General features: G+C 55.6%; 3 protein-coding genes and 1 long non-coding RNA gene across 13 annotated transcripts; 3 read left to right on the plus strand and 1 right to left on the minus strand.

Annotated features, from left to right (window-relative positions):
* Nucleotides 1-982: 982 nt before the first annotated feature.
* LOC127484437 (uncharacterized) lies at nucleotides 983-3,689 on the minus strand. The gene is made up of 2 exons (XR_007911405.3): nucleotides 3,555-3,689; nucleotides 983-2,136 (listed from the first exon to the last, which is right to left on the minus strand). It is a non-coding gene; the product is annotated as an uncharacterized LOC127484437 (long non-coding RNA).
* On the plus strand, nucleotides 3,530-15,592 carry TNFSF12 (TNF superfamily member 12). Of its 4 annotated transcripts, none has more exons than XR_016224278.1 (8): nucleotides 3,530-3,963; nucleotides 4,103-4,150; nucleotides 4,684-4,759; nucleotides 5,868-5,921; nucleotides 6,009-6,044; nucleotides 6,159-6,250; nucleotides 14,609-14,733; nucleotides 14,853-15,592. XR_016224278.1 is itself a non-coding variant. In XM_051825244.3 (7 exons), the coding sequence occupies exons 1-7, from the start codon at nucleotides 3,805-3,807 to the stop codon at nucleotides 15,102-15,104; spliced, it is 750 nt and encodes a 249-aa protein (XP_051681204.1). In that variant the 5' UTR covers nucleotides 3,530-3,804; the 3' UTR covers nucleotides 15,105-15,592. The 4 variants fall into 4 exon arrangements, 2 of the variants coding, with proteins under 2 accessions (XP_051681204.1, XP_051681203.1); XR_016224277.1 differs by having other exon boundaries at nucleotides 3,674-3,963; nucleotides 4,100-4,150; XM_051825244.3 differs by lacking the exon at nucleotides 6,159-6,250.
* Nucleotides 15,593-15,870: 278 nt separating this feature from the next.
* Nucleotides 15,871-18,796, plus strand: TNFSF13 (TNF superfamily member 13). 6 transcript variants are annotated; one of them, XM_070059950.2, is made up of 7 exons: nucleotides 15,871-15,915; nucleotides 16,126-17,005; nucleotides 17,338-17,416; nucleotides 17,575-17,622; nucleotides 17,780-17,898; nucleotides 18,121-18,259; nucleotides 18,461-18,796. In XM_070059950.2, the coding sequence occupies exons 2-7, from the start codon at nucleotides 16,748-16,750 to the stop codon at nucleotides 18,568-18,570; spliced, it is 753 nt and encodes a 250-aa protein (XP_069916051.1). In that variant the 5' UTR covers nucleotides 15,871-15,915; nucleotides 16,126-16,747; the 3' UTR covers nucleotides 18,571-18,796.
* Nucleotides 18,797-19,584: 788 nt separating this feature from the next.
* SENP3 (SUMO specific peptidase 3) lies at nucleotides 19,585-27,233 on the plus strand. Of its 2 annotated transcripts, XM_002718799.6 has the most exons (11): nucleotides 19,585-19,956; nucleotides 20,753-21,478; nucleotides 22,478-22,717; nucleotides 22,812-22,923; nucleotides 23,298-23,445; nucleotides 23,579-23,626; nucleotides 24,013-24,090; nucleotides 25,687-25,824; nucleotides 26,003-26,086; nucleotides 26,208-26,258; nucleotides 26,709-27,233. In XM_002718799.6, exons 2-11 carry the CDS (start codon nucleotides 20,764-20,766, stop codon nucleotides 26,817-26,819), a joined length of 1,725 nt encoding a protein of 574 aa, XP_002718845.1. In that variant the 5' UTR covers nucleotides 19,585-19,956; nucleotides 20,753-20,763; the 3' UTR covers nucleotides 26,820-27,233. The 2 variants fall into 2 exon arrangements, with proteins under 2 accessions (XP_002718845.1, XP_089174454.1); XM_089318328.1 differs by lacking the exons at nucleotides 23,298-23,445; nucleotides 23,579-23,626; nucleotides 24,013-24,090; ... (2 more) ...; nucleotides 26,208-26,258; nucleotides 26,709-27,233 and adding an exon at nucleotides 23,143-23,254 and having other exon boundaries at nucleotides 19,589-19,956.
* Nucleotides 27,234-27,390: the final 157 nt, after the last annotated feature.

Raw genomic sequence — 27,390 nt, forward strand, 5'->3', positions numbered from 1 at the left:
CTGCTCCCCTCCTCCGCCTTTGCTTGCTCACCAAGGACTGCGCCCTCAGCAGCCTGAGCAGCTGCTGCAGGTGGGGAGGACGATCTCAGTGCTTGTCTCAAGTGGAAGAATTTCCACACAGACGAGCACCCGGTGAGCAAAGCAGCAAAGCGGAGCTTACCGGAAGGGAGGGACCTGCTGCCACAGCCCTCAGGAGGGAGGCTCCAAGGGAGGAATTGCCAGAGAAGCTTGCCAGTGCTGGCTGTTTAGTATACAAAGTGGCTCTCCAGCCGGCTCCGTGGTGCAGCAGGTTAACACCCTGGCCTGAAGCACCAGCATCCCATATGGGCGCTGGTTCTGGTCCTGGCTGCGGCACTTCCGATCCAGCTCTCTGCCATGGTCTGGGAAGGCAGTGGAGGATGGTCCAAGTCCTTGGGCCCCTGCACCTGTATGAGAAGACTTGGAAGAAGCTCCTGGCCCCTGGCTTCGGATCGGCGCAGCTCCGGCCATTACTGCCATCTGGGGAGTAAACCAGCAGATGAAAGACCTCTGCCTCTGTCTCTACCTCTCTCTGTAATTCTGTCTTTCAAATAATAAAATAAATCTTTAAAAAAAAAAAAAGTGGCTCTCCCCGACTGGCCCCTTTCTCAAAAGTGAGTACAGAGTTAATCAATCAGAGGAAGGGCAGAATAACAATCAATCAGGATGCCCCTGTTATCCCTTAACAGCCAATCAGGGAACTGAAACTGTATGCTAATGAGGCATGCTACGTGAACAAATCAGGAAGCTGACGTTGGAGTAGTGTGATTTGCACAGAAGCGTGCAGAGTTCTCAACCAGGTCCATTTGGCAGGCTTGGCAACATCCTTTATGTCTCCCCTGTCTCCAGTCTCCCCTCCCTCAGGGCTCCTGCAGGGTCACATGTGTTTTTCTTTCCTGGAATCCCTACCACAACTGGGCTTAGATGCCCAACCCCACCCCCTGCCGCCATATTGTCTCTCTCATTTATTATCTTCGCTTATTTTATTTATTTTTTTTTTTTGACAGGCAGAGTGGATAGTGAGAGAGAGAGACAGAGAGAAAGGTCTTCCTTTGCCGTTGGTTCACCCTCCAATGGCCGCCGCGGCCAGCGTGCTGCGGCCGGCGCACCATGCTGATCCGATGGCAGGAGCCAGGTACTTATCCTGGTCTCCCATGGGGTGCAGGGCCCAAGCACCTGGGCCATCCTCCACTGCACTCCCGGGCCACAGCAGAGAGCTGGCCTGGAAGAGGGGCAACCGGGACAGAATCCGGTGCCCCGACCGGAACTAGAACCTGGTGTGCCGGCACCACAAGGCGGAGGATTAGCCTAGTGAGCCGCGGCACCGGCCTATCTTCACTTATTTTAATGAGATCTAGGGTGGGATTGGAGGCATAGGAGTCTCTTGGCCTCAAAGCAGAATTCCCGTACAGTGAGTAGAGTGACGGGGCCGATGGGACGGCTCATTCATCTCGGGCCATGGCTATCCGTGAACTGCTTACTGAATGTCAGGGCTGCAGAGAAGGAGCGGGTAAACTGAGGCAGGGATGAAGTCACTTCAAGGAAGCATGTTGTGTGGGTCAGGTTCTTCCACCTGGGGAGCTCTCTGGCTACATGAGGGGCTTAATGGCCGGCTTTATGGCAGCCACGGGTCTGGTGGAAGCTCCTGCCATCCTCCCTCAGGGCTGCACCCCAGACCTCCTCAGGGGGGCGCTATGGCCCAGCCAGGAGGCTCCACCTCTCCCCTTGCTCAGGACCACTGCTTTACCCTGCGGTTAAATTGTTACTCTTCCAGCAGTACTGTTTCCCAATACTCTTCATTGCAAATCTGCACAAGCAGACGTTACAGTTAAAACATTCTGGAGCACTGCACTGCTGTTCACAAAACCGTGTTCAGCGCCCAAAGGGTCCAGCTTTGACCAAATCCTTTGATGAGGCTCTTGCAACCCGCCTTGTCGTCCAGTATCCTTATTGGCAGTGTAACCAAAAGTGTAGAATTTAGGAAAGAGGGGGCACTGGAGCCGGGGCTCAGACTGCAACAGCTTGCTTTTCAGAAGCCGTTCCTGGAAGGCATACCTTGCGACATCGCACTTAGCGGGGAGCGGACTCCAAGGAAGCACCAGCAAGAACCCATCCAAGCTGCAAGAAACCGGTTTTGAAGTCAGATTTTTGAAGGAGGTGTATGGAGATGTGTGTTGTTTGAACAAAAAGGGCCCTCCCATGCTCCCTTTTCTACATCCTGGTCACTTCCCTAACCTAACTTGCTCTAAACACTCAGACGTAGGCGCTGTGCTCCCGACTGTCTCCCGTACCTGTTATTTTTGAGATATTATGTGACCACACCCCAAGCTGAAGGACCCCTTATGTCCACTGACATGAAGGGACTTCAGAAACTTGGTGGAAAATGGAATTAAAAGATGTTTTAGTAAAAAAAAAAAAAAAAAAGGTTGGCATTGTGTTAAGCTGCTGCCTGGGATGCTGGCATCCCACGTTCTCACGTGAGCTGCTTTTTTTTTTTTTTTTGAAGATTTATTTTATTTATTTGAAAGAGTTACATAGAGAGGTAGAGACAGAGAGAGAGAGAGAGAGAGAGAGAGAGGTCTTCCAGCTGCTGGTTCACTCCCCAGATGGCTGCAATGACTGGAGCTGCACCAATCTGAAGCCAGGAGCCAAGAGCTTCTTCCAGGTCTCCCATGTGGGTGCAGGGGTCCAAGGACTTGGGCCATCTTCTACTGCTTTCCCAGGCCATAGCAGAGAGCTGGGTGGGAAGTAGAGCAGCCGGGACTCAAACTGGTGCCCATGTGGGATGCGGGCAATGCAGGCAGGGGCTTTAACTTGCTGTGCCACAGCGCCGGCCCCAAGAGCCACTGTTTCTAGTCCCCACTTCTGGTCCAGCTTCCTGCTCATGGGCCTCAGTGCTTAAGCCCCTGCCTCCCATGGAAGAGACCTGCATGGACTTCCAGGCTCCTGCTTAGGCCTGGCCATCTGGGGAGTGACACGGTGGATGGAAGATGTCGCTCTCTCTCCTACTCTAACTCTGCCTTTCAGATAAATAATTAAAAAAAAAATGAAATCCTTCAATGCAAAGATTTCAAAATGTTTCACACCACAATAAACTTATCTCTTAATTCCAATTCTCACAAGCGTTTGGAGTTCCAGGGTATTAGCCGGAGCGGTGCCCCATGTTCCCAGGGAATGAAGTTCTGGAAACACTGGCTGGGGAGGCACCGGCTGTCCGGCGTGCTCCCAGTAAGCTGCAGGCCGCAGCGCTTGGGGAAGAGGTGAACCCACGACCGAGCTCATCGCTCTCTGTCCCCAGCTACTTCCTGGAAGGGACTGCCTTTAGGTGCAGCCGAGAGAAACCAAGTGCGTCAGGAGGACGGGGCCTCGGGCCTCGCTCGCAGCCCGCGAGGCCTGCGCCGCCCAGGGCTGGGCGTCGGATCGCGGGTCCGCGTGGGCAGCAGCCCCGGGCCCTCGCAGCCCGCAGGTCTGGGGGGAGTCCCGGCTCCGTCCTACTTCACTCGCTCTCTCGGGCCGCCCCTGCGGCGCACACGCACCTCTGCCCCGCCGGGCGCTGGGAGCCCGGGCCGGGCGCCGGGGGCAAACGCTCGGCTGGGGCGCGGCGCTGCGCAGAGGCTCCAGGCGAATTCCACAAACAGTGTCCGGCTTCCTGTCCTCATCCCCCCTCCCGCGCCGCTTCCCTCGCCCCTCCCTCTCCGCCGCCCGATCCGCCCGCCCGCTCCCCCTCCCCGATCCCTCGGGTCCCGGGATGGGGGGGCGGTGAGGCAGGCACAGCCCTCCGCCCCCATGGCCACCCGTCGGAGCCAGAGGCGGAGGGGGCGCCGGGGGGAGCTGGGCACCGCCCTGCTGGCCCCGCTCGTGCTGGGCCTGGGCCTGGCTCTGGCCTGCATTGGCCTCCTGCTGGCCGTGGTCAGCCTGGGGAGCCGGGCATCGCTGTCCGCCCAGGTGAGGCCCCGCTGCACACCCCTCCTTGGGCACATTAGGATCGGGCGGGCTGAGGGCCAGGGGACCTGAGGACGGGTGGAGGGCAAGATGTCAGGTGGAGGAGGACAAGGACGGGGTGACGCTGCCTCCTTCCCAGCAGGCGTCTTCCCAGGGGAAGCTGGTGGCAAAGGAGGAGCCGGAGCCCCCGGTGAGTGGGTGTGGGCGCGGGCTGCAGGCGGCTGGGCGCGGGGAGGCTGCGGGGCTGTGCACGCTGTGCCAGCTGTGCGGGGCAGATGTGCGCCCGCTGTGGATGCGTGAAGACAGCACGTGCGGGTCCCTGCGTGGGTGCACCAGCTGTGCGAGTGAGAGAGGCAGCCGGTGATGGATGTGAGGAGCTGTTGCCAGCGTTCTGCCACCTGAGCGCCGAGTGTTTATTGGCTTTGGGGGAAGTGGGGATCGGAGGTGTGTGAATTGAGCGTGCCCTGGAGGAGCGACAGCTGCGGCGCGCAGGGTGCATGCGCTGGCTGGGCGCATTCTGCCCCGGTGTTGGCAGGTGTGCAGCTTGCACAGGGTCTGCTGGGTGCGAGGTGGGTGGAGGGCACGTGGCTGGCCTCAGGCAGGGGGCTGAGCGCCGGGGCCTGCTCTGTGTGGCTGTTTCCTAGGGCTGGATGGTGGCTCTCAGGAGGGGCTTCGTAGGTCCCAATTTATGTCCCTGGTTGAGCCCTGTCCCAATTCCCTTAGGAGCTGAATCCCCAGACAGAGGAAAGCCAGGATCCTCTGCCTTTCCTGAACGGACTAGTTCGGCCTCGCAGAAGTGGTAAGCCCGCTGCAGCCCAGCCTCAGGAATGAGGACAGGCAGAGCAGAGCCCATTATCCCCGTGGAGAAACTGAGGCACACAGAGTGAAGGGAGGCCATGCAGCTAAACAGTCAAGGCTTGAATCTAGAAATTCTTCTAGTATTATTAATTTGTTTATTTTTATTTATTTAAAAGTCAGAGAGATGGGGGCCAGTGCTGCGGTGTAGTGGGTAAAGCTGCCGCCTGCAGTGCCAGCATCCCACATGGATGCTGGTTCAAGTCTCGGCTGCTCCACTTGCTCTCTGCTGTGGCCTGGGAAAGCAGTAGAACATGGCCCAAGTGCTTGGGCCTCTGTACCTGCATGGGAGACCCGGAAGAAGCTCCTGGCTCCTGGCTTGGGAGCAGCCCAGCTCTGGCCATTGCTGCCATTTGGGGAGTGAACCAGCAGACCTCTCTCTCTGTCTCTGCCACTCTGTAACTCTGCCTTTCAAGTACACTTTTTTTTAAAAAAAAAAAAAAAAAGGAAAGAAAGAGCAGAGACTGAAAGAGAGAGACAGAGAGACACACAGAACTCTCACCCGCTGGTTCATTTCCTGAATGTCTGCAATAGCAGGCTGAAGCCAGGAGCCGAGAACTCAAGCTGGGTCTCCCACGTGGGCAGCAGGGACCCAACTACTTGGGCCATCATCTGCTGCCTCCCAAGGTGTACATTAGCAAATGGCTGGAATTCAGAGTGGAGCTGGACTTGAACCCAGTGCCTGAACCACAAGACCAAAGGCCCCACCCAGCCTAGGAATTCTGATCCTCTTTTTGCATCTCCCCCGAAGTCAGAGGCCTGGGCCTGGTAAGCAGACACAAGCGTGGGGCACCCATGTGACTTTTATGCACAGGGCTGTCCTGGCCTATACCTGTCTTCTCAGTGTGATTCCTAATGGCACCCCCTGTGCTCCCAGAAGGATCCCGATTTGGAAGATGAATTACAGTCGCTTTCCTTGGGGAGGAAGATTGTGAGGCCAGAGTCTGGCTGAGAATATGGAAGGCCGGGTGCTGAGAGGGGAACAGGCCTGGGGGTGGGCCCTGGACCCGAAAGGAGCCTGCTGCGCTCATCTGTCTGTCTTTGATTCTCAGCACCCAAAGGCCGGAAGCCCCGGGCTCGCAAAGCCATTGCCGCTCACTATGAAGGTGGGTGACAGGCAAGGCCCAGGGCCAGGGAGGGTTCTGGGGAGGGGTCAGGCAGGCCCCCTAACCCTTTGCTGTGTTGTCTTACAGTCCACCCTCGACCAGGACAGGACGGAGCACAGGCAGGTGAGACCCCGGCCCCACTGAGCTCTCCCCTGACCACCCCCACAGCTCTGGCTCCCTGGGAAAGAGGCCCCTCAAAGCCTTTGACTTCACACTGCCTTCCTGCCTTCATTCCAGGAACCCCAGAAGCCAGTTTATGAGAAGTCGTCAGGGCTCAGTTCTCTCTGGGACCCAGGCAGAGGACCCCGGGGAAACCTCCCAGGACCCAGGCTAGCTCCGTCCCCACCCCTGCACCCCCCAGGAGGCACCTGGGATTCTTCCCTCTTTCCCTCCATATTCCACAAGTATTCATGGCCTGTCTTTTTCTTTTTGTGCGTGGGGGGTGGGGGGTGGCTGATCATTTTCCCCCAGAATGTTTCTAGTGTCCGCTGCTGCCTCTAGTTCCTTCCCCCTCCCCACCCATCCACTCCATCCCACCATAGTGCCAGGCTGTCATTCCAATGCTTCCTTTCTGGTCTCGCAGCATTGCCCTGTGTACCCTGGCTGGGTGCCACGCGTGTGGGCTGACCCTCCTGCCTCCTGTGGACGTGGCACATTTCATTTGGGGTGGCAGTCCCTGTCCTGGAATGTCTTTCCTTTGGAGTGGCCTGGAGGCCAGACCTCGGAGTGGCTGAGACTAGGGCTTTGGCACTGCAGGTGGAGACAAGTGCACAGATTCAGCGTGAGGCGTAGGGGGTCGGGTGTGGAGAAGAAGAGCAAGGGGGAGTCGCAGCTGACTTGTGGGTTTATAACCAGGGAAGAAACAGGTCAGGAGGGGTGGAAATGTTTAACTTTGGGATGTCTAATAATAAACAAGTGCGTAGATGACTTTAAAGTGAAATCCACAAATAGCTGGCTGGACCCACTAGACTGGGTCAGGCCAGGTCAGGATGAGTCCCAGCCTGTGCGTGGTTTATTTATTTATTTTTTTAAAGAATTATTTATAGCCGGCGCCGCGGCTCACTAGGCTAATCCTCTGCCTTGCGGCGCTGGCACACCGGGTTCTAGTCCCGGTCGGGGCACCGGATTCTGTCCCGGTTGCCCCTCTTCCAGGCCAGCTCTCTGCTGTGGCCCGGGAGTGCAGTGGAGGATGGCCCAAGTACTTGGGCCCTGCACCCCTTGGAAGACCAGGAGAAACACCTGGCTCCTGCCATCAGATCAGCGTGGTGCGCCGGCCGCAGCGCGCTGGCCGCGGCGGCCATTGGAGGGTGAACCAAAGGCAAAGGAAGACCTTTCTCTCTGTCTCTCTCTCTCACTGTCCACTCTGCCTGTCAAAAAAAAAAAAAAAGAATTATTTATTTATTTGAAAGTCAGAGTTACACAGAGAAAGAAGGAGAGGCAGAGAGAGAGAGGGAGAGAGGTCTTCCCTCTGCTGATTCACTCCCCAATGGGCTGCAACAACCCAAGCTGAGCCGATCTGAAGCCAGGAGCCAGGAGCTTCTTCTGGGTCTCCCATGTGGGTGCAGGGGCCCAAGTGCTTGGGTCATCCTCCACTGCTTTCCCAAGCCAAAGCAGAGAGCTGGATGAGAAGTGGAGCAGCCAGGACTCGAACTGGTGCCTATAGGGATGCTGGACTGCAGGCGGCGGCTTTACCCGTTATGCCACAGTGCCGGCCCCATGTGCACGGTTTATAAAGCTGTGAGACTGGATGAGACACCAAGAGAAAGAAGGGCCCCGTGATGTAAGCCCCCAGGCTCTTGGACCACATGGGAGTGGAGCAGAGGGGAAGCCAGCTGGGGCCACTGAGAGCAGCCAGGGAGGGCGGTGCCCTGGCATCTGAGTGCAAACAGTTTGGAGAAGGAGGATGTGCTGTCTGTTGAGTGCAGCCGAGGGTCACACAAGAGAAGAACACAGACGTGACTGCTGGTTGGTGACATAAAGGTCAACTAGCCTTGACCTTGACCTAGCATTTTCAGTGGTGTTGTTGGGATGGAAGCCAGCGTGGATTGGACTGAGGAGGAAACTGGGAAGTGGGGAACAGGAGACAGTGACAGCTCCTTTCCGGAAGCTTCTGTGTGGACCGGTGGACTCCAGGGGCATGTGTGTCAAGAAGTTCAGTCCTGTTAGCAAGGCCGTGTTCATCTTAGCTAACGTTTGTTGAGTGCTGTTGGGGGTCAGGCTCCAAGCCTCAGGATTTCGTATTACTGAATTCTTCCAGCAGCCCTAGAAGGAAGATATTTTGACGACCTCCAGTGTTTGTCTGAGGGCATGACCATGGTAGCAGCGAGGCCGGGGTTGGATCCCAGCCACAGTGTGTTGTGTGTCAGCCATCGTCTGTGTGAGAAGAAGTGGCTGGGGCAAAGCGGGGTTCCTGTGGGGACAGGGTCCTGGAAGGTGGGAGGGAATGGTTTCTAGAAGGAAGAGCGGACACATCTCCCACCGTCACAGAAAGGTCAACGGAGAACAGGAGAGCAGGTGGGTTGTGGATTTGAAATCAGGGTGTTGGGGGGGCACCCTGGCCTGATGACTTCTTGGTCCTGCAGAAAACCAAGGGGACAGAGGTGGGAGGTTTGAGGAGAGACGGTACAGATCCTTGTGTTGGGGAGCACAAAAGCCAGTTGGTGAGGGAGAGCAGGGTTGCCAGGCTCTGAAATGTCCACCCAAGGGCTGTGTGTGGTGAGACAAGTGACGCCAGGCAACGCTGCCATGGTCCCAGGCAACCACACACCCTGTGGGCGTAATCAGCCTTTGCCCAGGCTGGTTCCACAGCCAGGAATGGCCTCTCTTCTCCCCCCTCCCCCACTCTTCATCATACCCAAGCCACCTTCCTCTCCTGGATGTAGACCATTTTCTCTGGCAGTTATCTTAACATTCATTCATTCATTGAGTCGACACACAGGCATTGGAGGACTGAGCCGGGGGCCCACAGCAGGTGCTAGCCGGTTCTCGAGGGATGGCATTTGGTAGAGGAGACAAGCGTGGAAATCTGTGATCGCAGCTGAATAGGACAGAAACGATAGTGGAAGTAGCCAGAGGTGCACGGCAGCGGAGGGGAAGACAGACCAATGTCACAGCAAAGCCAGGGACGCCTTCCTTCTGAAGACAGGGCTTCCCTGGGCCTTGAAGAGCGAGTGTTAGATGGACAAGGGGCCAAGGACATCGCCACTAAAGGAACCAGAGGTGCAGATGCCCTGAGTTTGCCAACAGTACGAAGGTACTGCAAAAAGTTCATGGAAACAACATTAAAGATACATTTATTTTGATGCAATGCTTTTTGTTTTTTAAAGATTTAGTTATTCAAAAGGCAGAGTGGCAGAGGGAGAGACAGAGAGAGAGAGAAAGAGAAATCTTCCATCTATTGGTTCACTCCGCAGACGGCTACAACAGCTGAGACTAGGCCAGGCTGAAGCCAGGAGCCTGGAACTCCATCTGGGTCTCCCACGTGGGTGGCAGGGGCCCAAGTAGTTGGGCCACCATTTGCTGCTTTCCCAGGTGCATTAGCAGAGAGCTGGCTCGAAAGCAGAGCATCTGGGACTCAAACCTGCACTCCAGTATGGGAAGCCAGCGTCTCAAGTGGTGGCTCAACCAACTGCACCATGATGCCGGTCCCAGCAAAAACTTTGAAAGGTGTCTTCAGAGAGTCTGTGGGAAATGCAGGGCAGGCATTTGGCACAGCTGTTAGGATACCACCGGAGACACCACACCCCATAGGAAAGTGCCTGGGTTCAAGTCCTGGCTCTGCTTCCAATTCCAGCTTCCTGCTGATGTGCACCCTGGGAGGCAGCAGGCGATGGTTGAAGTACCTGGTCCCTGCCAGCCCTGTGGGAGACCCGGATTGAGTTCCAGGCTGGCTTCAGCTGGCCTAGCCCAGAATGTTGTAAGCATTAGAGGAGTGAATCAATGGATAGAAGATCTCTCTGTCTCTCTCTCTGTCTCTGCCTTTCAAACAAAAACATGAAAATAAAATTTTAAAAATTCAACCCTTCAAAAAAAAAGTTCATGAAAAATGCACATTTTTCATAATGCATGGATTTCAAAATTTTTTGCACCAAAATAAATGTATCAGTGTAGGTGTTTAGCCTAGTGATTAAGATACAAGTTAGGACTCCCATGTCCATCTGAGTATCTGAGTTAAATCCCCTGCTGTGGCTCCTGACTCCAGCTTTCTGCTAATGCAGGCAGATCCTGGGAGGCAACAGAGTGTCTTAAGTAATTGGATCCTTTCATCCACGTGGGAGACCTGGATTGAGTTCCTGGCTTCTGGCTTCATACTGGCTCAGCCCCGGTTGTTGTGGGCATATGAGGAATGAATGAATGAATGGTAGCTCATTCACTCTCTCTCTCTCTCTCCCTCTCTCAAATAACTTAAAAATTACTAATTAAAATTTTTTTTACTCCATGTTCCATGTTTTTGTGGTAACACTTGACTCTTTTTTTTTTTTTTTTTTTGAAAGGCAGAATTACAGAGAGGCAGAGGCAGAGAGAGAGAGAGGTCTTCCATCCACTGGTTCACTCCCCAAATGGCCACAATGGCTGCAGCTGGGCCGATCTGAAGCCAGGAGCCAGGAGCTTCTTCCAGGTCTTCCATGCAGGTGCAGGGGCCCAAGGACTTGGGTCATCGTCTGCTGCTTTCCCAGGCCAGAGCAGAGAGCAGAGAGCAGAGAGCAGCCAAGACTCAAGCCGGCTTCCATATGGGATGCCGGCACTGCAGGAGGCAGCTTCACCCATTACACCACAGCGCCAGACCTGTGACTCTTTTTTTTTTTTTTTTTTTTTTTTTTTTTGACAGGCAGAGTGGACAGTGAGAGAGAGAGACAGAGAGAAAGGTCTTCCTTTGCCGTTGGTTCACCCTCCAATGACCGCCGCGGCCAGCGCACTGCGCCGATCCGATGGCAGGAGCCAGGTACTTATCCTGGTCTCCCATGGGGTGCAGGGCCCAAGCACTTGGGCCATCCTCCACTGCACTCCCGGGCCACAGCAGAGAGCTGGCCTGGAAGAGGGGCAACCGGGACAGAATCGGGCGCCCCGACCGGGACTAGAACCCGGTGTGCCGGCGCCGCAAGGCGGAGGATTAGCCTACTGAGCCGTGGCGTTGGCCCCGTGACTCTTTTTTTTTAAAGATTTATTTACTGGGGCCGGTGCTGTGGCGCAGCAGGTTAATACCCTGGCCTGAAGTGCCAGCATCCCATGTGGGCGCCGGTTCGAGTCCCGGCTGCTCCTCTTCCAATCCAGCTCTCTGCTATGGTCTGGGAAAGCAGTACAGAATGGCCCAAGTCCTTGGGCCCCTGCACCCACATGGGAGACCCGGAGGAAGCTCCTGGCTCCTGGCTGCAGAACGGTGCAGCTCCAGCTGTTGCAGCCATCTGGGGAGTGAACCAGCGGATGGAAGGCCTCTCTCTCTGTCTCTACCTCTCTCTGTAACTTTGTCTTTCAAATAAATAAAAAATAAATCTTTAAAAAAAAAGGTTTATTTACTTATTTTATTTGAATGGCAGAGTGACCGAGAGAGAGGGAGAGACACACACAGCGTCTTCCAAAGGCTGATTCATTCCCCCAGATGGCTGTTAACGGCCACAGGGCTGGGCCAGGCCAAAGCCAGGAACCAGGAACTCCATCCTGGTCTCCTATGAGGGTGGTAGGGGCCTGAGTACCTGGGTACTCAGGTACTCCCCAGGTGCCTCCCCAGGTGCATTAGGGTTGGAAGTGGAGCAGCTGGCACTCAAACCAGCCCTCTGGCATGGGATTCCAGCATCCCAACTGGCGGCTTAACCCACTGTGCCTCAACTCTGGCCCCTCCATGAATTTTTTGAAGCTCCCTGGCGTGATGAAGGTAGGAACTGGGGTCAGCATGGCTGAGCCAGCAAGTGCAAGAAGCAGGTGAGGTCTGAGGCAGGCACGGACAGGAGCCAGGTCACAGATGGAGTTCTGGAAGTTATTCTGAGACAAGCCACCATGAGGAGGGGAGCAAGGAAAGCCAGGCCCACGCCTGCAGTTTGCAAACATCCCTGTGTGACTTTGTGGAGGAGGCGAGATTGGAAACAGGGCGTCCAGCGCGGAGACAGAGAATAGACCCAATGAGCAGACTGGAGCGGCAGGTGGGACAGGGCTGTCTAGGAGGAGAATTCGTGGGACGAGGTGACTGATGCATAAAGCTGGCGAAGGAGAGGGAGACGTGGTCCCCAGGTCGTGGCAGAGCTGTGTGCAAGTGTGGAACCCTGACAGTGTGCGAGCGTAGTGGGGGACGTCCGCGCGGTTTTCCTGGGGGTGAGTTGAGGGGCCGGTTGTTATTCAGGTGGTGGAGGTTAGCAGGGTGAGGAAGGGCAGGGGATTCAGGTGTGCACGTGGTGGGCAGGAAAATGCCCAGCAAGAGCTACTTTTCAGGTGAAAGGTGGACAAGGAAAGAGCCTGCGGCTGGCAGAGGAAGAGCCGCTGGGGAAGACTACTGCCGAGGCTCCTGAGTCCCAGCTATGGGGGCCTGGGAGAGCCCAACCCAGGAGGGCTGTTCACGTGCCCTCCGCCCCTCCATCTTCCCTCCAGTGTTTTCTGGGCACCCGCTTGGAGCTGGCCCAACTCCAGGTGCCGAGATACAGTGGGGAATAAGACAGTCATCTCTGCCCTTGCGGGGGTGTCAGACCCCAAACTAGCACACACACGTGTAAACAAGCTCCTGTCCCGCAGTGGTGACTGCTGGCAGAGACACCGGTGGTGTGACGGCGTAGGAAGAGGTGGATGGCCGGCCGGGAGCACAGTGGCAGGACGCTGGGAGCCGGGCATGCTTTCCCAGATGCATTAGCAGGGAGCTGGATCAGAAGGGAGGCAGCCAGGACTTGAACTGGTGCCCTTGTGGGATGAGTGCGTCACAGGTGGCCACTTAACCTGTTGCACCACAGTGCCCGCTCCTTTCCATGAACTTTTCAAAGATCTCTCATACTCAGAGTTGTGCAACCATGGTGATTTTAGAACACTTTTTATCACCTCCAAAATAAACACTGTACCCATTACTTCCTAGTTATTATTTCCAGAGCACTAAGCAACCTATAATCTATTTGCCTATTTGAATATCTCATATGGCTGGGATCACACAGGGTGACCTAATGCCTGTCCTTTTTCACAAAGCATGGTAACATCAGGCTTATTCATGTGGTAGCATTCCTTTTCACAACCAAATAATACTCCATTGTACAGGTACCCCACATCGGACTAATCTGTTCATCAGCCAATAGAAATTTGGTTGTGTTTCTTTTTTCTTTTTCTTTCTTTTTTTTTCTTTTTTCTTTTTCTTTTTCTTTCTTTCTTTCTTTCTTTTTTTTTTTTTTTTTTTTGACAGGCAGAGTGGACAGTGAGAGAGAGAGAGAGAAAGGTCTTCCTTTTTCGTTGGTTCACACCCCCCACAATGGCCGCTGCAGCTGGCATGCTGCAGCCGGCGCACCGCACTGATCCGAAGCCAGGAGTCAGGTGCTTCTCCTGGTCTCCCATGCAGGTGTAGGGCCCAAAGACCTGGGCCATCCTCTGCTGCCTTCCCGGGCCACAGCAGAGAGCTGGCCTGGAAGAGGGGCAACCGGGACAGAATCTAGTGTCCCAACCAGGACTAGAACCTGGTGTGCTGGCGCCATAGGCAGAGGATTAGCCTATTGAGCCATGGCGCCGGCCCTCTTTTCTTTTTTTTAAAGATTTATTTTATTTATTTGAAAGATAGAGTTACAGAGAGAAAGAGAGACAGAGAGAGGTCTTCCATCTGCTGGTTCACTCCCCAAATGGCTGCAATGGCTGGAGCTGCACCAATCCAAAGCCAGGAGCTTCTTCTAGGTCTCCCATGTGGGTGCAGGGGCCCAAGGACGTGGGCCATCTTCCACTGCTTTCCCAGGCCACAGCAGAGAGCTGGATCGGAAGAGGAGTAGCTGGGACTAGACCTGGCGCCCATATGGGATGCTGGCACTTCAGGCCAGGGTTTTAACCCATTGTGCCACAGCGCCAGCCCTGGTTGTGTTTCTTTTATAATGTTTTAGATTTGTTTATTTATTTGAAAAGCAGAGAGACAGAGAGAGGGAGAGACCGAGAGAGAAAGATAGAGAGATCGAGATCTTTGATTTTTTTAGTTTACTCTCCAGATGCCCCCAGTAACTGGGGCTGGGCCTACCTGAAGCCAGGAGCCTAGAACTTCCAGCCCAGTCTCCCACAGGAGTGGCAGGTTCCCAAGTACTTGAGCCATTACCTGTTGCCTCCCAGGGTACACATTAGCAAGAAGCTAGAATCAAAAGTGCAGCTGGGATTTGAACGCAGGCATTCGGATATGGGATGTGGATGAACGCCCGCCCCCTATCTTTAATGTTTGTGATTCAAGTAACGTATGTGTCCATTCTCAGCATCATAGAGCCCAACAGTATAGACACAGACGCAGTAAAATGTAAAAGCCGCCACACTTCTTCAAGCTTACTCTTTTCCCCAGAAATGACAATTTGCTCTGAATCCTGCCGCTTACTTCCCTCACTTCCTGTTACTCTCTGGACTTCCGTAGGGCACAGCCCCTCCCCTGCCTGGGCCATCCTTGTATGTATCTTCTGGGGAAGGCGGGTCCCCAGTGTTCATGAATTCAGTGGCTCCCTGGGGAGTGTGGGGGCCTTTCCTTATCTCTGAATGCCCTTGTTCAGGTGTGGATGGCACGGTGAGTGGCTGGGAGGAAGCCAAAATCAACAGCTCCAACCCCCTGCGCTATGACCGCCAGATCGGGAAATTTATAGTCACCCGGGCAGGGCTGTACTACCTGTACTGTCAGGTAAGCCCACCTGGTTTGGGTGGGGGGGTGGCCGCATCTGGGGGTCCAGGCTGGATGGGAAGCCAGACTGGCTAAGGAATTTGAGATTCCTGGACTCTCCTGCCCCGGTGCCCCCGCAGGTGCACTTTGACGAGGGGAAGGCCGTCTACCTGAAGCTGGACTTGTTGGTGGACGAGGTGCTGGCCCTGCGCTGCCTGGAGGAGTTCTCGGCCACTGCAGCCAGTTCCCTCGGGCCCCAGCTGCGTCTCTGCCAGGTGTCCGGGCTGTTGCCCCTGCGGCCAGGGTCCTCCTTGCGGATCCGCACCCTCCCCTGGGCCCATCTCAAGGCGGCGCCCTTCCTCACCTACTTTGGACTCTTCCAAGTTCACTGAGGCCCCCCCCCCATCTCTTCTGCCTGCCCCGCCCCCACCGCTGCTCCTCCCTCCTCCAGAACTGTCCCTCCTCCCGCAGGCTGCCAGGGCCTGTTCACGTGGTCTCCATCCCACATAAACACTTACCATGCCCCCCTCCTGGTCTCTGCCTCACCAGCTCTCAAGCCCTAATCTTTCCATGCCCCCATTTACCCCCCTCCCCCCAATCCCTGCTTCTCCCCCCATCGCCCCAGCCCCAACCAGGACACTGTTTTCTGACTGTGGGCAAGGATGGGTTCCGAAGACCCCCATCTTCAGGCACGAAGACGGGGCTGGACCTGGTGGCAGGAAGCCAGAGAGCCTGGGACTAGGCCAGGAGCTCTGAAATGTGAGGGGTTAGGGCCCAAGACAAGCTCTTCCCTTGAAAACTCCCTGTGGATTTTTAAAACAGATATTATTTTTATTATTATTGTGATAAAGTGTTGATAAATAGATACTACAGAGAATGAGTCGTGGTGGTCTCTCTTCATTGGGACTCAGGGGGCGTGCTCCAGGCAGCTGAGGGCCATGGGAAAGGGGTCTGGGCATTGGGAGTGGGATGCAGGGGAGCTGCAATGCCGGGGTGCGACTGTGGCGCTGGAGGGGGGACCCACGTGCACCCCAGGCGGGAGGAAGAATGGGGAGGCACACTGCCCAGCAGAAAATCAATCCTCTGCTCAAGGTACAGCCGGAGCAGCCTCATTTCCCTAGGAGGCGGGCTTCCTCCTGCGGGGGAATCCCTGGCTGGGAGGAGCGGGGCCCTTCCTCTTGGCAGCCTCGGGACGTGGAGCAGGTGCTGGCATAGGCCCTGACTGGCAGATGGGGTGGGAGCCGGCCTGGAGGGGGGCTCAGAGCCAGTAAGCAGGACGCCGGGGACCAGGCACGGTGGGGAACCTGGGCCCCTTGGGTCCCGGGGAGGAATCCCGCAGGGGCTGGGGGGCTTGGGGCTGCTGCTTTGTCTCTCCGTCCTGAGCCTTATGTAAGACTTTTTCTCGGGAAACAGGAAGTCCTGCTTGCCAAGTTCAGCACAGGGAGTAGTGAGGCCTCATTCCAACACACCCGGCCTGGCTTTAACCCCAGCACTCGGCCAGCTTCTTGCTTCTGGTTCTCCTCTCCACCGACCCCCGCCCCTCTTTTCCTGCCCTCAGTCACCCCTGGAGCTTCCCCCGTAATCGTGCCCATGCCTGAGCCGGGGGGTCTTCCACCCTCACCCCCCGACCCTTGACACTGGCCAGCTTATCCCCCCATCCCTGCTCCTGGCACCATGCCCCAGAGCCAACCAACCTTCCCTCCCCCAACTCTGGGGCCGCCCCTGGGTTCCTGCGCTCTGGCCGCTCCTCCTGGGTGTCACTGGCAGCCCTGTTCTTCCTAGAGAGACTGGCACCAAATTCTCCTGAGGCTGGGGGCTTCTCAGGACGACACTTGCCCCGCAGCGGGGTGCCGGGAGCACCAACAGTACCCCTAGCTCGCTTTCCTCCTCCCTCCTTTTTATTCTCAAGTTCCTTTTTATTTCTTCCTTGCGTAACGCCCTTCTTCCCTTCTGCACCACTGCCTGCACCCCCACCCTCCCGCCAACTCTGTCACCCCACTCCTGAGGCCATAGCTGTTGGCAGGGTCCTGGGCTCATGCCAGCCTCATCTTCTTTCTTGCTAGCCCCCAAAGGGCCGCAGGGCGACATGGGGGGCCCGGTCCGAGAGCCGGCACTCTCAGTCGCTCTCTGGTTGAGTTGGGGGGCGGCCCTGGGGGCTGTGGCTTGTGCCATGGCTCTGCTGGTCCAACAAACAGAGCTGCAAAGCCTGAGGAAAGAGGTGAGCCGGCTGCAGAGGAGTGGCGGGCCCTCCCAGAAGGGGCACGAGTACCCCTGGCAGAGCCTCTGGGAGCAGGTGAGTGAGGGGAGAGGGTGCTGGGGGAGAAGGATGGGCGGCAGGAGGGTTTCTGGACCCCTCGGTTCCAGCCTCCTGGTGTGCAGACCTCCAAGTGGGTGCGAGAGAGGGTCCTGGGTTTGGGAGTCAGAGGGAGCGGCCATACCAGGAAAGGAAACTGTTAAAGATTAATGCCTCTCGTACCTAACAGAGCCTGGAAGCCAGCCAGCACCAAGACGCAGGGTGCCAGGAACGGTGCATGAGAGATTTGAGGCTTTCCCAGTGCCGGGGGTAGGACAGCGGTCTGGGACCCTTGCTTTCTAGTCTAACCCTGCCCCTCTTTCCATGAGCAGAGCCCCGATGCCCTGGAAGCCTGGGTGAATGGGGAGAGACCCCGGAGAAGGAGAGCACTGCCCACCCAGAAACAGAAGAGTGAGGCCTCCGGGGTGCAGCAGGGTGGGAGGTGATCGAGCAGTGCCGGGACCGTCAGCTCGAGCCTGGAGCCTGGAGCCGGGGGAGGGTGGAGGGCGGGCAGCAGGGCAGCCGCAGCAGGTGGACGCTGCTGAGATTCCTCCGTCTCTCCTCCTCAGAGAAGCGCTCACTTCTTCACCTTGTTCCCATTAACATCACCTCCAAGGGTGAGCACCTCTTAAATCAGAGCTTTTGGGGAGGGGCAAGAACTGGGAACTCTGGGGCTGGCACCTGGGCCAAGAGAATCTTCGAGGTGAAAGGAGGAGGGCCAGTAAGAGCCTGAGAGCGCCCAGAAATCCTGACCACCACGCCGCTTATCTGCAGAGGACTCTGATGTCACAGAGGTGATGTGGCAGCCAGCTCTTCGGCGTGGCAGAGGCCTGGAGGCCCAAGGATACGTTGTGCGAGTCTGGGACACTGGAGTTTATCTGCTGTACAGCCAGGTAACCCCAGACTTCCCCTGAGCCTCACACCGGGGGCCCGAAGGCTGGCTCTTTGCTGTTCTCCCAGAGCCTACAGGCCCGGATGCTGAGGGTTCCCCAGGCCTCTGCTCCAAACCTTGGAGACCCTTGCTCCTCCCCTGGCCCCGGTGTGAGGGCTCCTGAGGCCTCCCAGGACTTGCACCATGCCATCTGGTCTTCTTCAACTTCTCCCCTCCCTGCCAGGTCCTGTTTCATGATGTGACTTTCACCATGGGTCAGGTGGTCTCCCGGGAGGGTCAGGGAAGACAGGAGACTCTATTCCGATGTGTATGCAGTATGCCCTCTGACCCGGATCGGGCCTACAACAGCTGCTACAGTGCAGGTGGGAGCCACGTGGACAGCCGAGGGGGTGGGCGTGAGGACACGTCTCTGACCTGGGGGTGCAGGGAGACACACTTGGAAGCCCGGGTGTAGAGGCAGATGTGAGATGACGGGCGCAATACCCCGGACCCTACAGGGACCAGAGGAGGGGCTGGAGAGGGCTGGGGGACCGTCAGTGAGCATCGCATTTCTGTTTTCTCAGGTGTCTTCCATTTACACCAAGGAGATATTCTGAGTGTCGTAATTCCCCGGGCAAGGGCAAAATTCAGCCTCTCCCCACATGGCACCTTCCTGGGGTTTGTGAAACTGTGATTGTGTGTTATCGAACGTGGTTCTGAGCTTGGAAGACCAGCGTGGTACCTATCGGATACAGCCAGGAGCCGACTAGACAAAAGGACAGTGCATGGGCAAGGGGCTGAGACCGCTTCTGGGGTTTGACTCGAGTCTCTGTTCCTCCCTCTTCCCTCTCCACTCCCAGTGCCCCAGCCTTTGACGTAGTGGACATTAAAGAGCTAGAATGTCTTGCTTTTAGCCCCCACCCAAATTCTTGTGTGCGTCTGTGGTGGCGGGGGCCGTGCCAGGCATGGTGTAGACCTGCCACCTTCGGGTCCGCTGGAACGCATCCAGGACAGCACCACCATCTAGTGGCAGCTGGAGGGACTCGCTCTGCCTCCTGGCAGCAGGCCACGGAGCCGCCCTCCGCTCGGGGAAAACCCCGGTTCCCTCTGCCTCTTCACTCCACCAGACGCCGCCGGCTCACTTCCTTCTCTCCGTCTGCTGCGCGCGCTTCCACCGCCATCCTACGGGTCTCGCTATCACGCGCCCGTCTGCGGCGGGGGCCCGACAACGACGACGGGCTCTGTGCGGGACCCACGTTTTGCCTTTCACGCTCTCCATTCGCGTGGCGTGGCAGGCACTCACCCGAGGCCTCTCCGGGCTGGGACTGGCCCCCGGCAGCCTTGGCTAAATCGTACGCCCCCGCGCGGGTCCTGCCTCCCTCCTCTGAGCTCGCTCTTCGGCTCAAGCCCTGCCTAAAGTTGAATAAATTGAATGAATGAAGGGATGATACAGCCCCGGCTCCATTTCCTCGCCTCAGGCCTGTCCCTGCACCAGAATCTCCCTGCTCATCGGGCTCTCGGGCGCTCCATTGACGGGACAGCCAGGCGCAGGCCCGCCAGAGTGCAGAAGGCAGGCCTACGCCGCGGGGCGTGAGGTAGGACGGTGCACGCAAGCGCAAGTGGGCGAGAGGCCGGGCCGCCACGCGCCGCCAGGTCAGCGGGAGTGCGCAGGCGCAGTCCTACGTAGGGCTCGGGGGCGGGGAGGTCCGGTCGCTCTCGGGTAGGTGGGACTGGGCGCGTGGTGGCCGCGCCGGCGCCGTTCGCCGGGTGTGACGTACTAATCCTGCGCCGCCACAGCCGGTGGGCCTGGGGCTCGCGGGCGGGGAAGAAGGAGGAGGAGGGGGAGGTGGTGGCGGTGGTGGTGGAGGTGGAGGCTGAGGGAGAGCCGAGAGGCGGCCACGGCGGGGCGGCGCGGCGGCACGGCGCGCGCCCCAGAAGCGTTGGAATCCTGAAGTGAGGCGGCTGCGCCTGAGGACAGCAGGAGTGGCGGGGCCGCCGCCGTCGCTGGAGAGATGAGCCGGGAAGCCTGAGGCCAGAGACGCCCGCCCTCGGGCCCGTCCGCCCGGCTTCCCCGCTCCGGGTGAGGACGCCCCTTCCCCTCCCCCAGCCTTGCCGTGGCTCCTTCCACTCCTGGGTCTCGCTCCCACCGAACCGCGGCCAAGAAGCCCCCCGGAGGGACTTCTTAGGGCCCTGCTACACCGAGCTTGTAGGACCATACCCGTGGTGGGACGCAATTCTGGTCCCCGGGGATGAGGCGGGAGAGTGGGCTGGGCCGGCTCAGCTCGCTCGGCGCGGTTCTGGCCCAGCGCCTTGATTGGGCTGCCTCATCGTTCTTTTTTCGGTTTCGTTCAAAATCCCCCCCCCCTTTTTTTTTTTATCAGACTCTGTGCCCTGAGCCGTAGCCCTGGCACCCTCGTTCCCACTGAGAGACCGCAGAGCGGGTCCACACCCCCCATTCAACAACTGTCTCGTGGTTTCCCTGAACTTGTGGTGTTTCAGGCACCTCAGTGTTATGTCAGGGTTCCTGTGCTGGATCATCTCCCTGAGCAAAGAAATGACCCTTAGTAGGCTCTCAACGGACAACCTCTGTTGGAACTGAAATCGAAAAGCAAAGCCTGAAAATACTGCGTTCGACCTGGGGATCTGCGAAATGCGATCCCTGAGGCCGACCGCTTGGCCATCTTCCTTTGGGAAAGATAATGGCACAGACCCGGAGAGGGTCTCTTGTAGACTGTGCTCATTGGGAAGATCTAAACTTTTGAGCTTTGTGATACCCTCTTCCCTTAGTTTATTTGCATCCGAATTCAGAGGAGACTGCCGAGGATCTGGTGGTTAGGATGTTCCGATTCTGATATTCAGACCTTTGTTTTTTACAGGGTGCTGGAAGATGAAAGAGACCACACAGGGGACCGGGTCTTGGGGGCCTGAGCCTCCGGGACCTGGCATAGCCCCAGCTTACTCAAGCCCCAGGCGGGAACGTCTTCGTTGGCCCCCACCCCCCAAGCCCCGACTCAAGTCAGGTGGAGGGTTTGGGCCAGATCCTGGGTCCGGGACCACAGTACCAGCAAGACGTCTCTCTGTCCCTCGACCCTCTTTTGATGCATCAGCTAGTGAAGAAGAGGAAGAGGAGGAGGAAGAGGAAGATGAAGATGAGGAGGAGGAAGTGGCAGCTTGGAGGCTGCCCCCCAGGTGGGGTCAACTAGGAGCTTCACAGCGGCCTCGCCCTTCCCGCCCCAGTCACCGAAAAACATGCTCACAGCGCCGCCGCCGAGCTATGAGAGCCTTCCGGATGCTGCTCTACTCAAAAAGCACCTCACTGACATTCCACTGGAAGCTCTGGGGGCGCCACCGGGGCCGGCGGCGGAGCCTCGCACACCCCAAGAACCATCTTTCACCCCAGGAAGGGGGTGCGACACCACAGGTGCCATCCCCTTGCTGTCGTTTTGACTCCCCCCGGGGGCCACCCCCACCCCGGCTGGGTCTGCTAAGTGCTCTCATGGCTGAGGATGGGGTGAGAGGGTCTCCACCAGTGCTCTCTGGGCCCCCCATGGAGGAAGATGGACTAAGATGGACTCCAAAGTCTCCTCTGGACCCTGACTCTGGTAAGGTGGGAAAGGGGTTAGGGGGAGTGGCTAAAAGTCTGGAGCACTAGGAGTCTCTTGGTTTGGTGAGAACTGGGCCTAGTAGGAAGGCAGAGGGAAAAGGCCAGAGTAGCTGCCAAATGTCTAGAAGACGGGCTGGGGAAACAGTCCGCAAGCAGGCGTCCCGTGTTCTCAAGCACAGATGAGAAGGGGAGACGTGGTTGAGAAAAATCCAGTGGTCTTGGTCTTTGCAGTGCCTCTGGCTATTGGGTTAGAGCCCCTGTGTGTCCCTTTCCAGATGGCACCACTTGCTGGGGGTGGGATGTGACCTCTCCCAGAGGTGGAGGCCGTCATCTCTGGGATCGTGTGTAACATTCTTGCCAGGGTATTTCTTTCCGAAACTCAGGAGCTAAACAATTTCAGGCTCTCTTCACTTTTATTAAATAGTCAAGTATTTTATAAGTTTTACTTATTTGATAGGCACAGTCTTGGGTGAGAGAAAGATCTTCCATCCATGAGTTCACTCCCTAAAATCCTGCCTGGGCCAGGCCAAAGCCAGGAGCCAGAACACCACTGGGGTCTCCCTTGTGGGTGGCAGGGATCCAGGTACGTGGGCCTCCATGTGGCGCCTCCCAGGCACACTAGCTAAATGGAATGCAGAGGCAGGACTGGATTGCAGGCAGGCACTCTCACATGGGATGTGGGCTTAACCCCAAGTGGTGCCTTAATCTGCTGCTCCATGACGGCCCCCTTTGCAGTATTTATCGACCTTTACCCCATGCTAGAGAGACCTGAAATTTACATCACTGCACCCTGGTCTTTTCTGTTTTCCTCCTGTCTGAGTGGGAACTCTTTCCTCTGTCCCATTGGAGTCTGTTGAACATCCTTATTTCAGGGGTCTCCGTTTCTTAGGTTTATGTAGGCAGATGCTGCTTCAGTTCCTTATGTAGTCTTAGTGTTTGTGTGTATTAGTTAATCCTCCCAGTGTCTCATCCCCATCCTATTTCCCCTGCCTTATAGGCCTCTTCTCATGTACTCTGCCCAATGGTTTTGGGGGGCCACCTGGGCCAGAAGGGGAGCGCAACCTAGCACCCCCTGATGCCAGCATCCTCATCAGCAATGTGTGCAGCATCGGGGACCATGTGGCCCAGGAGCTTTTTCAAGGCTCAGATTTGGGCACCTCAGAAGAGGCCGAGCAGCCTGGGGAGAAAGCTGGCCAGCACAGCCCGCTGCGGGAGGAGCATGTGACCTGCGTGCAGAGTAAGGAGGCCAAGGGGACCCAGGCTCCTTCCCTCAGCTGACTGCTAGATTGAGTCTGGAGTCCTCACCCATGCTTCTCTCCTCCTCCACTTAGGCATCTTGGATGAGTTCCTTCAAACTTACGGCAGCCTCATCCCCCTCAGCACTGATGAGGTAGTAGAGAAATTGGAGGACATCTTCCAGCAGGAGTTCTCTACGCCTTCCAGGTGAGGCTTGAAAGATGGCTGTCCTTTGAAGGGGGGTTGGGACCTGGGGGACGAAGAGAGAACGCTGCTGCCTTTTCTCTTAGGGATGCACTTGGGGAGAGGGAGGGGCCAGAGCTGAAGGGGAGGAAACTGTAGGCAAGGTGCGAAGTCCCTGTAAGCTGACTCCGAGGGTTGTCACCCGAGATCCTGACATATTAAATACACCCTCTACATATTTAGGTGCATCTTTCTGGGGAGTGGGCTGTTAGTAGGTCCTTAAAAGGAGCCACGACCGAAAAAAGGTAGGTGTAGATTCTTTTTCTAGGCAGTAGTAGTACTTCTGGGTGCCACAACTGTGTTATCTCTTACCGTGACTCCACCCTTGGCCTACTCAGGAAGGGCCTGGTGCTGCAGCTGATCCAGTCATACCAGCGGATGCCAGGCAATGCCATGGTAAGGGGCTTCCGAGTAGCCTATAAGCGGCATGTGCTGACCATGGACGACTTGGGGACTTTGTATGGACAGAATTGGCTCAATGACCAGGTGAGAAGAGTGTGGAGAATCAGGCCTGAGAAGGGGTTCAGGGAGCAGTATCTGGGCCCTCAGCATGGGGGAGCCCTGAACTCATACTCATACCATGTCCTCCATGGTAAGTTGCATCCCATCTTCTCCCCAGGTGATGAATATGTATGGAGACCTGGTCATGGACACGGTCCCTGAAAAGGTAGGCCCAACTAGATACTTGAGGCTCCTGAAAAATTGAAGTTCTAAATAGCTTTCCCAGTCCCTTTCATCTGTTCCATTTTATATTAAAAGTGATTCTGGGAGAGGTAGCAGATGATAATCTGTAGTCTTGACCCCACATTTATCAATTCTTTTACTTTCTGGCAGTCTAATATTTTTCTCTATGGCTAACTACAAGAATTGGGATGGGAACCTATCTGTAAGACAAGGTTACTAACAATTTGTATTTTACTTTCTGAATTAAGTGGGGATTGTTGAAACCAGTCCTTAGAGCCATATGGAATGGAAGTAGCCTGGGAGCAGAGGCTTTGTGGGAGAATGTGAGGTGTTTTAATTCCATCCAGCTCTTTTGCATCATTGGCACAGGTGCATTTCTTCAACAGTTTCTTCTATGATAAACTCCGCACCAAGGGTTATGATGGGGTGAAAAGGTGGACCAAAAACGTGAGTGACAAATCCACACTGATGTGTGGCACATCACCCCTAAAGAGTTCTGTTTTCTGCAAGCCCTTTCCCTACCCTTGTTCCTTCATCTGTTTCCAGATATTAACTATCTCTTCTGTGCTCTACACTGTTGTACGTACCAAGGGTACAGTGTTAAGGAAAACTTTGTGCCCTTGTGGAGTAAGACTAAACAAGTTGTATTTCTGCTAATGACAAGTGCAGTGAATAGATTAAAACAGAGTAATATGATAGCCTGGGATGTGGGTCTGTTGGGTTGCCTAGGAAGGCCTCTCACCCTGAGACTTGAACGATGAGGAGCCAAGCCACGTGTAGATCTGGGAAAGAGGGTTCTAGGCAAGTACATGAGACAAAATGAAGAACATGCCTGTGCAGTTAGTCCCAGAGGAAGCAGGGAGAGGATGATAGGAAATGTGGTCAGCAAGTAGACTGTGTAAAGGCATGTAGGGCTGGGGAGGGAGGGTAGCGTTCATTCTGGGTATCCTGAGAAGCCAGTCAGAAGTTGTTCGCAGCCTAGGGAGTTCCTCATGTTTGAAACTGCTCTTTCAGTGATAACTTGGAAGGAGGTGAGAGTGAAGGCAGACAGGCTAATTAGGAGTGAGGAGCTTGGCCCAGGTGCTAGAGGACAGAGGGAGTAATTTTCTGTAGGATAAAGTTTTAACGTGGAACCAGTGGGATTGTCAGGATGTGGGAGTGAAGAAAGACGACAGGAATGGAGGGGAAAGCCAGATTTTTGGCCTACGTACTTAGAAATGAGAAGAATGAGAGGAGCACATTTGGTGAGGAAAATCTAGAGTTCGTTTTACCTCTGGTTTCCCTGTCCTCAATTTAGTGACAGGACATTTACGGTGAGACAGGATTGTCGGCTCCAGTTTTCTTGACTTCTGTCCCCAGGTTCATGAGCTCACACCCTCAGGGACCTGGCAGGTCTGCTGCTTCAGGAGAAGCAGGGGTAGCATACCCTGAAGAGAACTTGCCCTTCGTACATTTGAGTTTGAACCCCACCTCTGCCATTTCTTGAGCAAGTTAGTTTGCTTTTCCAAGCTGCAGTTTCCTCACCTGTTAGATTGAACATGACAACTTTGTGGTAGGACTGTTCTGGGCATTAACTGATGGAGCATTTCCTCTGTGCCAGGCATTGTTGTGAGTGTAGTATGGATTTTAACTAGTTTAATTCTCAGACAAGTAGATGAGGTAGGTACTGTTATTTTCACCCTCTCACAGGGAAGGCAACTGAGATCTAGACTGTTACTAAGTAGCTTCCCTGCCCTCATAAACCAGTAAAAGGAGGGGCTGGATTTGAGGCTTCTTAATCTTGAGCCTGAGTTGTTAGCTGCTAAGTGCTTGTTGCTGTTGTGTGAAAAGTGCTTGCCCCATCTGACAGCATCTCCTTACTTCCTGTTCTACTCCATTGCCCTGAAGAATCGAAACATCCATGGTCTTGAGCCTTGCCTCACGATCCAGGGCTTGGGTCTGAGTTCTCCCACTTGGCTCCCTTGCCCCTTCCTCTTCAGAACCCTCATGGCAGTCAGCAGGATTGCTCTGTATTGTATCTGACCTCTGGTGCTGTCTCCTTAGGTGGACATCTTCAATAAGGAGCTACTGCTAATCCCCATCCACTTGGAAGTGCATTGGTCCCTCATCTCTGTTGATGTGAGGCAACGCACCATCACCTATTTTGACTCACAGCGCACCTTGAACCGCCGCTGCCCTAAGGTTTGAGGGGGAAGGAAGAAGATGGGTAGAATGTGGGGAGGACAGTGGCAAGGCATTGCAGGAAGGAGGGCAGGCTTTGGGCTTCTGAGGAGTGACCCGGCATGGTGCCTCTATTACCATACCCTGGGTTCCCTAGGTGTTCTCAGGGCATCACTTTGTTTTCTCCCCAACCATATAGCATATTGCCAAGTACCTGCAGGCAGAGGCAGTGAAGAAAGACCGACTGGATTTCCATCAGGGCTGGAAAGGTTACTTCAAAATGGTAAGTTCCCAGGTTGGGGGGGAGTATGGGGTGATGGTGGGAGGAGAGGTGGGAGGAGGCGGACATTGGAGTCACAGCCCTGGGAAACTCCAGGTGAAGGACCTACCTTTCTGTTCTCTAGAATGTGGCCAGACAGAATAATGACAGTGACTGTGGCGCCTTTGTGTTGCAGGTAAGCAGATGAGGGGCCTACTCATGGCGCTCTGGAGTCAGTTAGGGCTAAAGCACTGGGAGGCTGTTGTGTCCCTCATTTGTCTCACAGCCAGTTATGGAGCAGGGAGTGCCTTATGTGTTAGCGCACAGAACCCGTGGTTTCATTGGTTCTCGCTCGGGCTCCTCCACTGGAACTGGAATCTCGCCCTCGTATAGCCGTCTCTTCCAACTCCATGTATTTTCTCCCTTTTAATGCTTACTCTTACTGAGTAAGAATGCCAGCTTTAGAGCTAGACTGCCTTTGAAGCCCAAGTTACGGGACTTTGACTCCCTTTGTATGTGCAATGAAGATATTCTCTAAAACTGAGGCAAATGTGTCTCCTATGAAACAGGTAGCGCAGGTCCTCACTTGGTGGTGGTGGTGGGTGCTCAGTAGGTGGTTCTCATGGCCTGCTTTATTAATACCCAGTACTGCAAGCACCTGGCCCTGTCTCAGCCATTCAGCTTCACACAGCAGGACATGCCCAAACTTCGTCGGCAGATCTACAAGGAGCTGTGTCACTGCAAACTCACTGTGTGAGCCTCGTACCCCAGCCCCAAGCCCATTTATGGGCAGGGAGACATGGGAGACCTTTCCAAGAAACTCCAGTTCCTTTCCTCACCTCTCCTCACCCAATTCCCTTCGGTTTTTCATATTTAAATGTTTTAATTGATTTCTGTATTTTTTTTTTCCGAGAAAATACTTGTTGATCTCTGATGGCAGGAGATGGCCACAGAAAAGCCCCCTTTCTCTGCCTGCCTGCAGGGAGGATGGCCTTGTGGCCTGGGTGGGGCAGTCATCCCCCTTCCACGTGCAGGGGGCAGGAAATCAGTGCTGGGGGTGGTGGGCGGACATAGGGATTACTGCCTGCCAGATCTTCAAACTTTTTTTTATATATATATATATAAATGCCACGGTCCTGCTCTGGTCAATAAAGGATCCTTTGGAGATAAATAAGTGGTGGTGTTCCTTAAGGGGCCTCAAACTAGTGGATATGCTGTACCTCGGGCCTTCGAGCCAGTGCGTGAGCTTCTCGTTTTTTTGCATCTTGAGGTTTCAGGGGCTCAGTCACCCAGATGGGCCTGCCAGGGCGAGCACAGAAAGCGGGAGC

This window comes from Oryctolagus cuniculus, chromosome 17 (assembly GCF_051225735.1).
Source record: "Oryctolagus cuniculus isolate XC-2025 breed Fujian yellow rabbit chromosome 17, ASM5122573v1, whole genome shotgun sequence".
Classification (NCBI taxonomy): domain Eukaryota; kingdom Metazoa; phylum Chordata; class Mammalia; order Lagomorpha; family Leporidae; genus Oryctolagus; species Oryctolagus cuniculus.